This window comes from Pseudophryne corroboree, chromosome 5, assembly GCF_028390025.1.
Source record: "Pseudophryne corroboree isolate aPseCor3 chromosome 5, aPseCor3.hap2, whole genome shotgun sequence".
In the NCBI taxonomy this organism is placed as follows: Eukaryota; Metazoa; Chordata; class Amphibia; order Anura; family Myobatrachidae; genus Pseudophryne; species Pseudophryne corroboree.
In genome coordinates, this window is record NC_086448.1 from 835,598,931 (window position 1) to 835,617,032 (window position 18,102).

Here is an 18,102-nt window from a genome sequence, read left to right on the forward strand (position 1 = left end):
GGATCTCATCATTTGCGGTTACAAACTCGATTTTCAGAGCCAACCGCCTCAGTGGTTCTTCACCATGGGTTTGCCAGTTTCTGACAACAGGAGGGTCGTCTTTCAGGCGGCGGTCCAGAAACTTCTTTCCGCAAGGGTGCTGATCCCTGTTCCCTTACATCATTGGAAACAGGGCTATTACGCAAACCTATTTCTCGTACCGAAGCCGGATGGCTTGGCCAGACCAGTTCTGAACTTAAAGGATCTAAATCCATTTTTGAGGGTATTCAAATTCAAGATGGAGTCCCTTCAGTCGGTTATTGCTGGTTTGGAGCAAAATGAGTTTATGGCGTCCTTGGACATCAGATGCATACTTACATGTTCCTATTTGGCCTCCTCATCAGGCTTTTCTTCGGTTCGCGATACAGGACGCTCATTTCCAATTTCGGGCCCTACCGTTTGGTCTCTCTTCTGCTCCAAGAGTGTTCACAAAGGTTTAGTTATGATGGCCCTACTTCGAAAGCAGGGAGTGACGATTGTTCCCTATCTGGACGATCTGCTGCTGAAGGCGCACTCTGCAGACCTATTGCTTCAGAATATCCGGCTAACCCAGGACTTCTGATCTGTCACGGGTGGATCCTGAACTTCCCGAAGTCTCAATTATGCCCCTCGCAACAGTTACTGTTCTTGGGGATAATTCTCGACCACGGTCAGTCAGAGGGTTTTTCTTCCTCAGGACAAGATCCCCTCTCTTCAGATGTTGAGGTTGGTCCTTCGTCACCGTCGGGTATCAGTGTATCTATGTATTCACCTTCTGGGGAAGATGGTAGCGGCGTTCGAAGCCCTTCCATATGGACGGTTTCACTCTCGACCCTTCCAGCCGTGCCTCCTACATCAGTGGTCAGGGTCTCGTGTATTTCTTCATCAGTGAGTGACACTATCTCCAAAAGCAAGGTTATCTCTCCTCTAGTGGCTCGATTCGACTCATCTGTTGGAAGGAATACTGTTCAGGGTTTGGGATTGGACTCTCCTCACCACAGACGTGATGATGGGGGGCTGTGACCCTGGAACTTCGGTTTCAGGGGCGCTGGTCCTCTTACGAATTCACTGTCCCGATAAACATATTCAAATTATGGGCGGTTTACAACGCCCTACTTCAGGCAGATCCTCTGCTTCGCGGTCGGGCAGTCAGAGTTCAGTACGACAACGCCACGATGTTGGCATACATCAACCGTCAGGGTGGCACTCGCAGCCGTGGGGCAATGAGAGAGGTCACCAACATCCTCCTCTGGGCAGAGGAAAACGCTCTTGCCTTGTCGGTAATCTTCATTCCAGGTGTGGACAATTGGGAAGCCGATTATCTCAGTTGCCAGGACATGCACCCGGGAGAGTGGACACTCAATCCCCAGGTGTTTCGTCAGCTGGTCTACTGGTGGGGGAGACCACAGATCAACCTCATGGCTTTTCGCCTGAACCATCAACTGCCTCTTTACTACTCTCGGACGAGAGACCGGCGGCGGCAGCCGTGGATGCCCTCACGCCTCCTTGGAACTTCCGGTTGCTGCCTGGGATTTTGCAACGCATCAAGAGAACGCGCTGGTCCTCCTAGTAGCTCCAGATTGGCCGCGCAGGACTTGGTACTCCGCACTACACTTGTTGTCAGTAGCGGAATTTTGGCCCCTGCCACTACGGGACGATCTGCTACAACAGGGTCCTTTTCTTTATCCGGACTTAAGCAGGCTAAGTTTGACGGCGTGGCTGTTGAGAGAGCCATCCTGAGACGGAAGGGGATTCCTCGTACAGTTATACCTACTATGCTCCGAGCTCAGAAGTCGGTCACCTCGTCTCACTATTACCGCATTTGGAAGGCTTATGTAGCCTGGTATGAACAATGTTTTTCACTTAGCCCAACTTCTTCTTTTTGTACAGGTGGGATTCTCGGCAGGACTGAGACTGGGTTCACTAAAGGTTCAGGTCTCTGCTCTTTCGGTTTTCTTCCAGAGGAATTTAGCCTTGCTGCCGGAAGTTCAGACCTTCTTTCCGGGGGTTCTCTGAATACAATCTCCCTTTCGCCCTCCCAACGGCACCATGGGACCTCAACCTGGTCCTCTCTTTTCTGCAGTCTCCGTTATTTCAGTCTCTGGAGTCAGTGGAGATAAAATCTCTCACCTGGAAGGTGGTCCTGCTACTGGCTCTGGCTTCGGCCAGACGGGTGTCAGAACTTGGGGCTCTCTTGTCGGCCTCCTTACTTGATTTTCCATGTTGATAGAGCTGAACTTCGTGTCGTTTCTCCCGAAGGTAGTGTTCGATTTTCACATCAATCAGCCACTTTTGGTTCCGGCCCTCTCGGCAGATTCACCGGATTTGAGATCTTTGGATGTTGTCAGGGCGCTCAGGATCTATGTGGATAGGACTTCGGCTACTCTGAAGTCTGATTCTTTATTTGTTCCGTACGATGCTGCCCGGCGTGGATGGCCGGCTTCAAAACAGACTTTGTCCCATTGGCTATGTCTGACTATCAGACAGACTTATTTGGCGGTTTCTGAAGAGTCTCCGTTTTCCATTTCGGCGCACTCGACACGCTCTGTGGGACCCTCGTGGGCCGCCGCCCATGGGTTTCCTTGACTACTTTGTCGCGCTGCCACTTGGTCGGGCTGACATACGTTTGTTAAGTTTTACAGGTTTGACACTTTTGCGACCTCTGCGTCAGTTTGGCGGGGCGGTTTTACAGGACTCTCAGCACTCTCCCTCCCGTCTTGGGTGCTCTGGGACGTTACCACTGTAACTCTCCAGTGTCCCCTAGTGGATGACTGAGAAATCAGGATTTTGGTACTTAACGATAAATCCTTTTCTCCAGTTACACAGGGGACACTGGACGCCCACCCAGCGCGGTTTTCCTTCTACTTCACCTTTTTCTGTTTGCATGTCACTGTGTGACTGCGCGTTTTGTTAATGTTAATCTTTCTCTACAGTTGTAGGTTTCCTTGGTGTTATCCTGTTTTACAGGGCTTAGCTAACCTCCTCTACTTTAACGTTGGTCTTTTCCAGCTCTCCTCGGGCACAGTTTTACGTAGACTGGCTTGGAGGTGGGACATAGTCGGGGAGGAGCTAGCCACAGTGTTGAAATTTAAAGTGCCAGCTCCCAGTTGCTGCCTACTATATCCCTATTGTTACTGCACTCCAGTGTGTCACCTGTGGAATCTGAGAAAGGGATTTACCGGTAAGTACCAAAATCCTGACTTCAGAGACTTGGTTACATGCATTTGCAAAGACATGGTAATCGTTGGAGAAGCCTTTGACGCGGCTCAGCAGCTAACCATGTCTTTGTAAATGCATGTAACCAATTCTCTGAATTTCTATTACCAGATAGGTTCAAGCATCTCTCTCTCTCTCTCTCTCTCTCTCTCTCTCTCTCTCTCTCTCTCTCTCTCTCTCTCTCTCTCTCTCTCTCTCTCTCTCTCTCTCCCTCTCCCTCTCCCTCTCCCCTACTCCTTTGGTGTCCTGCAAGGTGACCCCTTCCACCAAGCACAAAGTCCTCTGCTCCTGAGACTCCCACGCCCTATACTATTGTCTATTCTCAGTGGAAGTGGGTGCCTCCACTGTAGTGGCTCACTAAATGATTGTATGCCGCCATCCTTCATAGCGCTCAGTGACGCCTGTCTGCTGTGTACTGACAAAGCATTATCATGGGGTAGTACGTGTAATGGTTCTTGGACTGACCTCTCTTCCGAAGTACTTTATCCTGTAATAACAAAGACTCTCATCCTATTTAGCCACAGAAGCAGCTGTCTACCAAGTGTGGCTGTGAGCCTCCCACTGCGTGTATCCTATGCGGGTGCAAGAGCTACGCCAAGACCGTACACCCCAGCACCATGACGCTGAGTGAGCGTATCGCACTAATGGATTCCAGCTACCATCCCATCCTCTCCTTCCCCTACGGTGAGATATGGTGCTTGCAACCTTTATCAGCTACCAGCAGTCACTACCCCTTGAGATCAGGCACCGCTTTCTGTACAATGGCACATGTATTCCATTAGAGCTAGTACTTATAAACCTATTTTCTCTCGCAGCAAGACTGGGCGACACTGGACCGTAGGATTGCAGGCTGGGCTGGAGTTTGGCACTTAAGCTACCGTAGCTTTACATTTTGAGCTTCTTCCCCCTGCCATCCCATCATGCCAGTCTTCTTTAAGTGCCTGATGGAGGTCCTCTGGTCAAGTAGCCTGAGTGTTGCCCTGCTCTGGTGGTGGCTGTGGAACATCTCATGGTATAGGGTCACCCAGCCTTGCTTAGCGTTGAATACTTTTCCATTAAGGTGGTTGGAGAGCACTGCGTTCCCTCAGTCAGTCGTGCGAGGTTTTAGTTCTTGACTTTCTTTTCCTTAATGGTTTATTTGATATAACGGTTTCATTGGGTTACTGCTACTTCTTACTGGACTCCTTTATGGTGTACTGGCATGATGGGATGGCAGGGGGAGGAGCATGGAATTTAAAGCTACAGTAGCTTAAGTGCCAAACTCCAGTTTAACCTGCAGTGCCATGGTCCAGTGTCGCCCAGCCTGCTTAACGGAAGCGGTTTCAACAGGCAATGACCAAAAATACTAATTATACATCTGTATAAACTGGGCATGAGTATTATGTAGTTTCAAATGTAGTGCTTAAATTCCTTGGACAGATGATGCAAATTAAGTTCTTCTCCTCCACGTTTGTCCCCTAAATGGTGACGTCTTTCTCTCATTTGCCCCCCTGACAGACACCCCTCTTGATTTGCACTTTGAAGCGTTGCTGAAAGAAGACCGGCAGTTCCGGCTCTCTCACAGGCTGAAGGCTATTAAGCTCTCCCAGCTCAGCAGGAAATCTCTGGAGCGGGTGCGGAGAGACTGCTCGAGCCCGTCGTCAGACCTCACAGGCAGTAAGTGCCGCCGGATCCCGCTTTGTGGAAAGTACATCTCTGCCTGGCTGCATCTTTCTACGGATAGATCACATCCATTAAATGTCGCTTGTTTTTCTGACTCTTTATTCTGGTTACTTGCCAATAAAATCCTCTAGCTTTTATACATTACCAGGATACTGCATAGAATATGGTGCGTGGCTCTTTTCCTAACCTTTGTCTGTAAGAGACAACTTGCTTGCAGTTCTTGGTTTCTCCGCAAGGAGCTGAGCCATGTTTTCTTCATTGTGCAGCAGGTTGTGCTTATGGTAGGAATGACCCAGAGAGGTTAGATCTGTACCGTGCGGAGGCTTGGCAGAGAAACATTAGACTAATACCGGACTCACAGCTGCGAAGAACGCCTTCAGGTGAGTGGCGCACATACTGCGTAGCCTTGTAAGGTCCAGAACCTAGATGTATTGCTGTATAGCTTCATTCTGTGCTTTTCAGTCATGCTTGTGCGTCATCATTAACAGAAGGTTTATAGCAACAGAGCAAAGCCTCACGCCCCCTCCTGGCCAGCATGGAGTACAACATGGACCCTGTGGGCAGCGTAAGACCGGTTTGTCTCAGTGCTAGTCTGTAGTCTTGCCGCAGCCTTGGTTTGCAGGCTGACAACTTGTGTTGGTTCAGGGCTGTATAAATACCAGGGGCTATTCATCGTTCTATAGTTTCCTGTTTGTGGTGCAGAGTTCATCTCAGTGTCTTTACCTCTGTTCTGGCAGTGGATGTAGTGCTGTGATCGGGGTTCTGTCGTGTTTCAGTGATGCGTTCTGTAATGATGTGTGATGTGCAGTCGCTCAGTGGTAGATTTTGGTTATAGGAGTTCTGTTCATGTCCCAATCAGTTGTATGACCTGATGGCTGGGTGATAGGCCTCTGACCCTTATTTCTTCAGTACATCACATGCCAGTGCTGCCTGGGGATATTGGGACAGATGTATTATCCTGAAGAAAGGATAACGCACCAGCCAATCATTATGGATATGGAAAATGACAGGAGCTGACTGGTGCATTATCACCTTCCACTTATCACTGCTTTATCCCTTCTCCAGGCTTCATACATCTGCCCCATTAAAAATTCACTTTCTTCTTACCCTTCGAAATCAGTGCAGCCCCCGCCCGTATTGTCGTTGGTCATGTGCTGCAGGGAGCAGGGCCTGTGGTGGGCGGGTGTTGTCTCTTTACAGGTCTCCACTAGGTGATGTGCACCCAGCCGATATGTCGGCCAGGCAGAATGATGTATGAGTGCGTTCCGGCCTCCATTTACGTAGAAGTAGATCGCTAGTGTTATCATACAGTCGGCCGTGCAGCATCCACAGGCACCCACATATTGAGTATATAGACTGAGCAATATGTAGTTGCGATTTGCTCGGATACAACATATCGGGCCAATATCGCTCCAGAGTGTAGCCTGCATTAGAAGTCTGGCATTTCCAGGGCACGGTCTCACCATGATGCTGTGTGATCTCGGGAGCATCTGGTGCACTTGTATCCCAGTACCTGACATACTTATTTACATTAAAAGCACATAAGATAAAAGGCTAGATGTTTAGTAAGAGTCGCAGCAAGTGCATCGGACAGCGATTTGTTCCTCTGAAGGAAGGTTGCAGGTTGTCTATATTGCAGTGCTGGTAAATCATGAGATCGCTCACTGCTGTGCACACTGGTGATGGATTTTCCTGCCGCTTTATAAAGTAGACTTATTGATTTTCATTCATCTTGATCATTGCACACTTGGATAGAGCAGTAAGCTTGCCAGGGTCCATAGTTCCCATGTTACACATTTGTAGCCAGAGGATGTGAACGGCTTACCTGAGCGCACAATCTATAAGCCGTACAGTGTCGCATATTCAGATCCTCTCCCCCCCGCTTGGTGCCATCACCATGAAGCATTGGAAGAGTTTTGGACCTTACGGTGGTGACCATTTTGCTGGGACAACGCCCTGGGCTTGGGTGTATATAATGCATCTATGTTTTTGGCTGCAGGGTTTCTGTTTCGAGAGGACAGACAATACAAAGGGGTTCTGAACCCCAGCATACATGTGCCCACCCCTGTTACTCCGAGACCAAGCCCTTCAGTACATCAGCTTTCTTCCTTCATGGAGAACATCCCTGGTTCATCGGCCAGTCAGCAGAACAGTGCCTCTATGGTGAGTATGCCGCGCCTCCAAGCTACATAAGCTTCAGTGGTTCTGCTCTTCCTCCGCTGATCATTGGCTCTCATAGCTTTAGTTGTATAAAAAAAAAATGTTGCTGTTTGCCTTGTAGGCAGTATGGCTGTAATTCATGGCACCAGCAGAATGAGGGAGTGTGGCACAGTGCCAGCTGGTCAGTCTCTATCCATTGTATACTGTATATTCTACACTTGGCCATATTTTTTTTTTTTTTCTTTTTAATATTTTTTTTTTAGGCTCTTAAGCGGAAAAGATTTGAAAACTCTTATGACATTGATAACATTGTCATTCCTATGTCTATGGCAGCGGTGGCGCGGGTGGAGAAAATACAGTACAAGGAGATCCTGACACCAAGGTAAGCATCAATCCATCCCAATATCTCACACTGCAGAACTCCCCCCATAGGCTGTGTAAACATAGGCACCAATATTTGTTGCCGTTCAGAGTTTCTTTAGTGATCATTTTCTCCCCCCAGCCCCCCCCACCCCCCCCGCACACTCCTGCCGTCTGATCTTGGTGCTGAGTGTTTTATTCTGTCATGGGCTTCCAGGTGAAGGCTTAGAGCAAGTTTGGGTTTCTGTAAAAATTGTGTGTGAGCAATAATGTAGGTATTGACTTTTCTTTCCCCTGTTGTGTCCTCAGCTGGCGTGTCCTGGACTCTGTGGAGCGAGATACTACCCTGAAAGAGAACCCGCAGGTGAGGGACTAGTGTGTGACACATTACTGCTAGATGCTTATGTGGCGTGGTATGTCTGTGGTGTGGCGATTGTAACCTGCTCCTCCTGGGCAGACGTGTGGCGGCATCGCTGCCATAAACCATCTGTAGTGTAGCGCTATTCATCATGCATATGCATGCCAGCATGTCCTCCTAGCACTGTTCTATTAGGGCATGCTAAAATTGTGGCATGGCTTGCTGGGATGTGTAGTTCTAAATCAGCTGGAGCGCTGCAAGTTGAATACTCCTGCTGTAGTGATTTGTATTAAATGCAAAAGCAAAGCTCATGTGTGGCCCAGAGGGGTGTTCAGGGCAGAGTTTCCTAGACTGCGGGGAGCTCACAGGAATGAGTGATAGACGCTTTGGGGCTTTCTACATGTAGTGAAATTGAAATTCATATGGAATGAATAATCCGTAGCAAATGAAAACCTATAGCACAGTGCTGGTGAAAGTTCTTGTTAACCCCTAGTGGCTCTCTACCACATGAACGGACGTCCGTACGGAGACTAGCTTTGAAAGCACAGGAACTGAGCAAGCAGCACCACTTAGGCGTGCAGCAGTGTAAACGCAACAAGTGTCGTGCATGTCCTCCTGGATGGGACTTGAAGCCTAACGCTTTGTTTGTTCTCCCGTGGGTAATAGCCCTTACAAATGCTATACTCTGTTAACGTCTTAATGTACCTGTTCTTAGTTGGAAGACCTGTCTGATGAAGCGTATCTAGACCGTCACAGTACGTACGAGGAGATGGAGCGTTCGCGGTGGGATTACTGGACCTCCGCTGTCCCCCAGAGGCGAGGGAGCAGGTACATATATAATATATAGGTTTATGTTCTAGCGTACAGAAACTACAGGTCTAGTGTTATTAATATGGCCACCTTGCTGCTGCGTTGTACGGGGTGTGGCAAAAAACCTCCCAGATTTTAAAGGTTCACAAAAAAGGCATGGTAAATGCTATTCAGAACGTTAGTACATCATGTAAAAGTGCATGGAATACGATTTAGTCATTTCTTGGCATATATTTGTAGGGGTGTCATACAGGATCTCAGCAGAGTCGCTGGGGAACCGGTAACCAGCTCCCAGTAACTTCCAGCAATGGATGGGAGAAATCCTAGAGAGGGACACTGCACTGCAGAAGTGACCGGCTCACCCTGTAGCTATGGGAGGCAAGGTTCAGGGGGGTGTGGAAGTCTGAGCCGAACACTGAGTAGCTTCTGTACTGCCAGCACACTAAGGGTTTATGTCCCAGGGTATAGGTGGACATGTGTGCATATACCATTGTGGTCGTATTTGCCGATTCCCTTACAGTTTACTGAAACAATGCTCGAGTAGTGATGAAAGAACAATCTATGGTCTCGGGAATACCTGCATGCTTTTGCTATTTCATAGAATACAGCATATAAACTCTGAAAACATAAGTTATTGCTTATTCTCCAAAGATTTTGTAAAATTGCCTGGTCCAATTTGTTGGTAACAAAAATGTAGCTGAGAACAGTCAATGTAGAACAGTAATAGTTTAATGATCAATGGCTGCTACCGTCTCCCCTTAAAACAAGTGCATCAAATTGTACACCAATATAGCCGATGCATGTATCTGGTTTTCCACCAACATGTCTTATTTCATGGACAATCTGCAGGACTTCAGTACCCACCTCTATGCTGACACACACAATCCACCTCCCTTCCCATCAGACTATCTCGATGTGATTGTCCAACGCTACCTAAAGCTCAACCTGTCCAGAGTAGACATCTTCCCTCCTCCAGCGCTAGTATTGATGTTTCCTCCCAGTCATTGGAGGCAGCAGTGTCCTATATTGCTCTTCACATGCTTTGCAATCTGTGGGCCTATAGTTTCTCCCTATTTGACTGTCAGAGTGCAGATTTAGTACAAGTCCTACGACAGGGATAAGGCATTTGCTTGTTCTCCATTTTATCAATGAAAATAATTATAGCCTTGGCCTGATGGCTCATTGTGTACAGTTTAATGACTTCAAGCATGTTCTCTACAGATCCTCCAACAAATCTGACGGTCGATGGACGCCGCAGCCTTCTTCAAACAGCCAGGGGTCTCTCCAGCCAGCCTCTCCGGACACTGGATGCCACAGCCTTAATGATGTCCCACTATCCCTGTCATCTGCTGCTGTTGACAACACAGAGCCTTACAGCACAGTCCAATGCCTCTCTGTCCACAGCCGGCAGAGGGTGCTGTCCTGGAGCGAAGATACCAGATCTTCCACCCCGGAGTTCCCTGATGAAGAGGAACGGGTATGTGGCTCTCATACCTTCCAGATGAACGCTGCGTTTATGGTTTGCATTAGAGTAATGGATCCCAACCTCAGTCCTCAAGTACCCCCAACAGTTCATGTTTTCCAGGTCTCCTCACAAGATTGCAAGTGAAATAATTTGTTCCATCTGTGGGTGGAATGTCAGTGAGTAATGAATACACCTGTTCAACACCTGTTTAACTGCTAGGTGACCTGGAAAACATACTGTTGGGTGTACTTGAGGACTGAGGTTGGAAACCACTGCATGAGAGGGTTTCTTAATTGTAAGGAATTTTTATTTCTGCAGCAGGGTACATAGGGTTTCCACAGGGAAACATTGGGGTGTAGTGGTGGATGAGGCATCTGGGCACCAAAGGAATTTTTATGTCATTGTTGTAACCACTGGTGAAGTGTCATTTGTACTATTTATTTCTCCTTCATCCACTAGGGGCCACTGGAGCGCAGTTACAATGGGGAAATAGTAGGCAGTAATTGGGAGCTGGCACTTTCAAATTCTAATACTGTGGCTAGCTCCTCCCCTACTATCTCCCCTCCAAGCCAGTCTTAGTGCCCGAGGAGAGCTGGTTCACTTGGGTTTTGGCTGAAGAATTTTTTCTTTTATTTTTAATTTTCTTTCTTACACACACAGACTGGCAGCTCTGCCACTGCCAGTCTGCACCGCGGGAGCTGCCGGCGGGGTCCCATCGCAGCTGCGTGCGACTCGAGATGGGCCCCGGCTGAGGGAGACACTGAGCTCTCCTGAGCTGGCCGGACACCACTGCGTGCGGCGCGTGTCGGGGCCGCTCCACCAGCAGAAGATTATGGCAGCGGTGAGTATCAGTGGCCGGACACCGCGGCGTGCGTTGGGGCCACTCCACCACAGAAAAGGTGAGTATGTGCTTCCTCTACCCCACCCTACTACCTCTCCACCCGCCCCCCCCTCTTCCCCCCAGGCTCTCTGCAGTGTTGGGATCACAGGGTGGCAGGGGGGTTTGAATAACGTTGCAGGGGTTAATTTTATTTATTTGTGAGACCCTGCTCTGCCTGTTAAACTTTTGTTACCACACACGCGCTCGCCCCCCTCTCCGCTCGGATCCCCGCCAGCGCTGCTCAGAGCCGCTACGGGGATCCGGCAAAAGGTGCAAAGCAACTTTGGATTTGGCGCCTTTGCGGAGGGGGGCGGAGCTTAGTCCCGCTCTGCACCGCCGGAAGTAGCGCGCGCTGGCGGCCATTCCCTTTCAGCAGCGCGGGACGGAGGAGCGCCACGGAGCACAGTGAGGCTGTTACAGTGGGGAAGGGGGGCTCTGGGGGGCACCTATATCTTACAACCTGTCACTGCACAGTATCGTGCAGGATAGATCAGGCTGCTGTGGCTGCATTTTTCCCTGCTTTCCCCCCTCCCTCCCCTTCTGCCTATCGCTGTTTTACCTGTGGGAAGGGTCATAAGTGTTAGGTGCTGCCATGGCCAATAAAGGCTCCAAGGCAACACAAAAACAGGGTCAGATTTTATGTGAGGAGTCACAGCCATCGGCTCAGCCCTCCTCAGAACCCCAGAGCGCCCCGACATGGACGACACAACTCACAGAGGTTATGTCCCTGCTGACTGGGGAACTTAAAGCCTCTCGGGAAGATAGGGAGGCGGCCCGGTTCCGACAGCTTGTCCAGGTACCGGAGCCAGAACCTGCATGGGCTGTCTCATTGGCAAAGTCAGTGGAAGGGCTTTCTAGAGCTGTGATCCCTTCCCAAGCCCCGTCCTTCAGCCACCCTCAACAGGCTTCTAAAAAGAGATTGCTAGCCTCTGTGTTGCAGTACTTAGACGATGATATGCCTCAATTAGATGAGGCGGGGTTAGATGTACAGGATATACAGGATGTTGATATACAGGATACTGATGAGAATCAGGTATACGGGGACTCTGAACAAGTAGCTCAGGGTATAGAGGCTCTTATTACTGCTATTCGCTCAGTATTACAGGTGGAGGAGACGGAGGACACCTTACGCCCTTCAAGGTTTGGCACCAACCAATGCCTGCCGGTGACCTTTCCAGTTTCGGAGGAGCTGGATGCGCTCATAACGGCAGCCTGGAAACATCCAGACGCAAAATTTCAGGTATCAAGAAAACTGTTGTCTTCCTATCCTTTTCCCGCAGATAGCAGGACACGTTATGAGACCTCTCCGATTGTGGATCCTTCGGTATCTCATCTGTCCAAAAAGACGGTCCTACCGGTTCCGGGTGCAACTTCGCTTAAGGAGGCGTCAGATAGGAAATTGGAATCTACCTTAAAGAATATTTACTCTGCGGCAGGGGTATTACAACGCCCGGCGCAGGTAGGTTGTTGGGTCAACAAGGCGATCGAAGCTTGGGCGGAGCATTTGTCCTCTGGAATTCGTGCCGAATTGCCGGCGGATCAATTGATAGAGTTGGCGGAACACATCCGTGAATCAGCCCTTTATCTATGGGAAGCGTCCAAGGACATAGGTATTCTCGGAGCTAGAATTTCCGCTTTAGCAATTGCGGCCCGCAGAGCTCTCTGGCTCCGGCAGTGGCAGGCGGATACGGAATCCAAAAGGGCAGCAGAAGCGTTGCCCTTTACGGGTGAGTTTGTTTGGTAAGGATCTGGATGCCTGGATCTCTCAGTCCACCGGGGGTAGGTCGACTTATCTTCCTTCTGCTGCTCCAGCCACTCGCAGGCCATATAGGGGTCCCTCTTTTCGATCCTTTCGTGCCCCTTCCAGGTTTCGAGGCCAGGCCAGGGGTGGAGCTTCTACCTTCCGTGGCCATAGAGGTAGAGGCGGCGGCAGGGTAGAGGTTCCGCAGCCTCAGCCCAGTCAGGTTAAGTCCTCTACCACTACCACCGCATGACGGGCTTCCCTCCCACCTGGGAGATCACAGGGTGGGAGCTCGTCTGGGATTTCAAGGAGGTCTGGATACAGTCCTGCCCAGACGCTTGGGTCCGGGATCTAATCACTTGCGGTTACAAGCTCGATTTTCAGGAACAACCGCCCCAGCGGTTTTTTATCACGGGTTTGCCAGTTTCCGACAACCGGGGAGTTGCCTTACAGGAGCTTCTATCAGAAGCTTCTATCAGCAAGGGTAGTGATCCCTGTTCCCTCTCATCATCGGAAACAGGGCAATTACTCAAGCCTGTTTCTAGTACCGAAGCCGGACGGCTCGGTCAGGCCAATCCTGAACTTGAAAGATCTCAATCCGTATTTGAAGGTATTCAAGTTCAAGATGGAGTCCCTCCAGTCTGTTATTGCGGGGTTAGAAAAAAACGAGTTTCTGGCATCCTTAGACATCAAGGATGCATACTTACATGTTCCCATTTGGCCTCCTTATCAGGCTTTTCTCCGGTTCGCAATACAGGACGCTCATTTACAGTTCCAGGCCCTTCCTTTCGGTCTCTCTTCTGCTCCCAGAGTGTTCACAAAGGTCATGGCGGTCATGATGGCCCTACTTCGGAAGCAGGGTGTGACCATTGTTCCCTATCTGGATGATCTGCTAATAAAAGCAAGCTCAGCAGAATGGTTACTTCAGAATATCCGGATGGCACAGGACCTTCTGATTCGACACGGGTGGATCCTGAATTTCCCGAAGTCTCACTTATGCCCCTCACAACGGCTGTTGTTTCTGGGGATGATTCTCGACACGGTCTGTCAGTGGGTTTTCCTTCCGCAGGACAAGATACTGTCTCTGCAGACACTGGTAAGATTGGGTCTTCGACACCGTCGGGTGTCAGTGTATCTGCATCCGCCTTCTGGGAAAGATGGTAGCAGCGTTCGAAGCTCTTCCGTACGGTCGCTTCCACTCTCGACCGTTTCAGCTGTGTCTTCTACATCAGTGGTCAGGATTTCATCTGTTCCTTCATCAGCGGGTGACGCTATCTCCAAAGGCACGGTCGTCGCTGCTCTGGTGGCTCCAGTTGACACATCTGTTGGAAGGAAGATGGTTCGGTATATGGGATTGGACTCTCCTCACCACAGACGCCAGTCTGCGAGGCTGGGGGGCAGTGACCCTGGAACATCGGTTTCAGGGGCGCTGATCAATCCACGAATCCGCTCTCCCCATAAACATTCTCGAACTAAGGGCGGTGTACAATGCCCTGCTTCAGGCACATCACCTACTGCGCGGTCGAGCGGTCAGAGTTCAGTCCGACAACGCCACGACGGTAGCGTACATCAACAGTCAGGGCGGCACTCGCAGCCGCGCGGCGATGAGGGAGGTCACCAACATCCTTCTGTGGGCGGAGAAGTATGCTCTGTCCTTCTCGGCGATATTCATTCCGGGAGTGGACAATTGGGAAGCCGATTATCTAAGCCGCCAGGACATGCACCCGGGAGAGTGGTCACTACATCCCCAGGTGTTTTGGCAACTGGTACGCCGGTGGGGAAAACCACAGATCGACCTCATGGCTTCCCGCCGGAACCATCATTTGCCTCTTTATTACTCTCGGACAAGGGACCCGGCGGCGGCGGGCGTGGATGCCCTCACGGCTCCTTGGAATTTCCGGTTCGTTTACCTCTTTCCTCCTTTCCCGCTGTTGCCGAGGGTTCTGCAACGCATCAAGCGAGAAGACGCTCTGGTCCTCCTGGTGGCTCCGGATTGGCCACGCAGGGTTTGGTACTCGACCCTACACCTGTTGTCAGTGGCCGAGCCTTGGCCCCTGCCACTACGAGACGATCTTCTACAACAGGGTCCTTTTCTTTATCCAGACTTACGCAGGCTACGTTTGATGGCGTGGCTGTTGAGAAAGCCATCTTGAAAAGGAAGGGGATTCCTCGTACAGTTATCCCTACTATGCTTCGGGCTAGAAAGTCAGTCACATCTTCTCACTACTACCGCATTTGGAAGGCTTATGTAGCCTGGTGTGAACGTCGAGAATTTTCTCCTTCCGTGTTTAGCTTAGCCCGTCTTCTCCGTTTTTTTCAGGCAGGTTTTTCAGCAGGCCTAAGACTGGGTTCACTAAAGGTGCAGGTCTCTGCTCTTTCGGTGTTCTTCCAGAAAAAGTTAGCCTTGCTGCCTGAGGTTCAGACTTTCTTTCAAGGGGTTCTTCGAATACAGCCTCCCTTCCGCCCTCAGACAGCGCCATGGGACCTCAGTCTGGTCCTTTCTTTTCTGCAGTCATTGTTTGAGCCCCTGGAATCAGTAGAGATAAAATATCTCACCTGGAAGGTGGTTCTTCTCCTGGCGCTGGCTTCAGCTAGACGGGTGTCGGAACTTGGGGCTCTCTCTTGTAGGTCTCCTTACCTGGTGTTTCATGCGGATAGGGCCAAGCTTCGTACTCGTATGTCTTTTCTACCTAAGGTGGTGTCTGATTTTCACATCAATCAGCCGCTTGTGGTCCCGGCCTTCTCGGGGGACTCTCCGGATTCGAGATCATTGGACGTTGTCAGGGCGCTCAAGATCTATGTGGATAGGACTTCAGCTATTCGGAAGTCAGATTCCTTATTTGTTCTCTACGATGCTGCTCGCACTTTTGCGGCCTCTGCATCTCAGTTTGGCCGAGCGGTTTTACAGGACTCTCAGCGCTCTCCCACCCGTTTTGGGAGCTCTGGGACGTCCCCATTGTAACTGCGCTCCAGTGGCCCCTCATGGATGAAGGAGAAATCAGGATTTTGGTACTTACCGATAAATCCCTTTCTCTGATTCCACAGGGGCCACTGGACGCCCGCCCAGCGCTGTTTCCTCCTTGTTTTTTGCTTAACGGTTTGCAGATCAATATGACTGCTTGTTGAGTTCAGGTTAACCTGTGTTTTTTTTTTTTTTTTTTGTTAGGTTCTGTTCCAGGTTTGGTTTGTGTTATCCTGGTTTACAGGGCGTCATTAACCTCCTCTACCTTAAGGTTTGTTTATTACAGCTCTCCTCGGGCACAGTTTTACGTAGACTGGCTTGGAGGGGAGATAGTAGGGTAGGATCTAGCCACAGTATTAGAATTTTAAAGTGCCAGCTCCCAATTACTGCCTACTATTTCCCCATTGTAACTGCGCTCCAGTGGCCCCTGTGGAATCGGAGAAAGGGATTTATCGGTAAGTACCAAAATCCTGATTTATTTTTTTTTTTTTCTTTTAGAAAAAGGCTGCTCCCTACACTGCTAAACATGTTAATTGTTTTTTTTAATCATTTTACAGGTTGTTCTACCATGGGATTCCCGCTCTTTTCCTCTCGCAGACAGAGACCATCGAGCTCTCCAGGACTTGCCAGTCACACCCAGCAAAGGCCGGAACAAACCACACCAAGACATCTTGTGGCACACATCAAATAAGCTTGATGCACGAACTGAGAGCATAGACTTTGGCATGTCAACAGAAAACCTCGCCCCCACCTCCAAAGAACCCCCGTTACCTAATAGCATTTCAGTCGTTCGATTCCATGCACCCAGCGGTGAGAAAATTGCAAGCCTGGAATATTTTCCAGCCAGGCCGGTCAACAAGAGATGAAAGCTCTCCCCTTCTTTCACAAAATGTGTGTGACCAGAGAAAACCACCCCATATACTTTATTCAGTATCAAGTGCTTGGCTGGCTTGCAGGCCCAAGTGGAGCAGTAGTGGGGTCCTGGGCTCGGCGGCACGCTGAAGCGAGAGGCCTGAGGCGAGGCACAGCGCACACGCTGAACCTCATGCACTGAGCAAGGGTCGTAGGAATGTCTCCTTATGTGGATGACGCCAGTTTCCTATGGGTTCCAGAGGTATGAAGGCTGTGTTAGGTACATGGAGCCGGCTCGTGTAGCTGGATGAGAGGAGGATTTGCATTCTATATGAAAAAGATATTAGGAGTCTGAAAGTTGGGGGGCTGGAGGAAAATAATCAGGTTTAGACCCTTAACTGCCAGAGGAACGAGCTTGCGGTATTGGAAAGCTGCGTCTGGCAGTGAGGTTACAAGACCCTGTTTGGGGGTCTTGAGTTTCCAGTCACTAATTTTCTATTACTGTTCCAATCACTGTGTATTGGTTGCAGGAGGAAAAGCAGGGTATCCCGACGTTTGTAGCATAATACATAGAACTCTGCTTGTGTTTCTCACCAGGACTGCCCCGAGTTTGCATAAGATTGTGATGTCTGTGCAAAGATCTCATGGGCTGAAAAGATATGTTGCAACCGGACTGATTTCCTTACCCTTCTCCCTTTCCCCCAGGAACAAATTCTGTAATTATTTAATGAATGGGCAGGAGCGACTCCTGTCTGAGAATAGCCTGGTGTATATGGATATATGGAGTTAGATTGCTAAATAAATTCTAAATCATATTAGATAACTTGCTGTCTGTGTTTTAATTTGTGTGGTCTCTGGAACTCTGTCCATGTTCAAACCATTCTGACCGGGTGACAGAAGATTATTTCATCTCCACTAAATGTAGTGCTTCAGTTTTGTGCGTTATAGCTGTTTATAGGTTAACCGCTCAGGATCTTGTTCAAAACGGATTATTTGCCAATTGTTTTAGCTTTCAGCAAAGCCTCTTAAATAATCTAAGGCAGCCACAGGTTCAAGTGGATCCCCCTTGGGCTACTTTTGCATAGACGTTATCCAGTATAGCTGAGCGGATAATGCCAGCTTCTATATCAGGGATAGGTTACACTATTAACCCTTGCATGCAACATTCCGCCTGGGGTTTATTACATCTAGCAGGGCAGCCTCTCAACAAACAGGCTGAAAGGCCGGTGGTAAATCACACAGACCTGAAACTACATCTTCAGTCTACACATGTTTCAGATGAGGACTCGTCGGAGGATAAGGACTCATCACACTCTGGGTCTGCATACAGAGACTAGGAGGAAGGCCTCAGCTCAGTGGACATATCTGAGGTAATTAGTGCGATGAAAGCTATTCTATCCTTAGAAGAGGCAGCAGTGCCTTTGTTAAAGTCTAAGGCACCTGTGTATAAACGTCCCAAAACAATTAGGACTGAGTTTCCTGGGTCAGAACAACTGGCGTCAAGCAGGATTTTAATACCTACCAGTAAATCCCTTTCTCGCAGTCCATAAGGGATACTGGGGTTTACTTAATACGATGGGGTATAGAAGGGGTCCAAAGGAGCCAGTACACTTTAAAT

The 18,102-nt window shown here is 49.5% G+C and overlaps 1 protein-coding gene across 2 annotated transcripts in view; it reads left to right on the forward strand.

The window, feature by feature from the left end:
• Positions 1-17,307, forward strand: part of LOC134928637 (KAT8 regulatory NSL complex subunit 1-like) — a 135,048-nt gene extending 117,741 nt beyond the window's left edge. The window contains exons 6-14 of one of the 2 annotated variants that reach the window (XM_063924578.1): positions 3,753-3,918; positions 4,732-4,890; positions 5,166-5,276; positions 6,896-7,059; positions 7,320-7,438; positions 7,726-7,780; positions 8,490-8,602; positions 9,806-10,061; positions 16,190-17,307. In XM_063924578.1, coding sequence (XP_063780648.1) covers positions 3,753-3,918; positions 4,732-4,890; positions 5,166-5,276; positions 6,896-7,059; positions 7,320-7,438; positions 7,726-7,780; positions 8,490-8,602; positions 9,806-10,061; positions 16,190-16,498 — 1,452 coding nt within the window. In that variant the 3' untranslated portion in view covers positions 16,499-17,307. Of the gene's footprint in view, positions 1-3,752; positions 3,919-4,731; positions 4,891-5,162; positions 5,277-6,895; positions 7,060-7,319; positions 7,439-7,725; positions 7,781-8,489; positions 8,603-9,805; positions 10,062-16,189 lie in introns of both variants that reach the window. The other variant, XM_063924577.1, reaches the window with a different exon arrangement.
• The last annotated feature ends 795 nt before the right edge of the window (positions 17,308-18,102 follow it).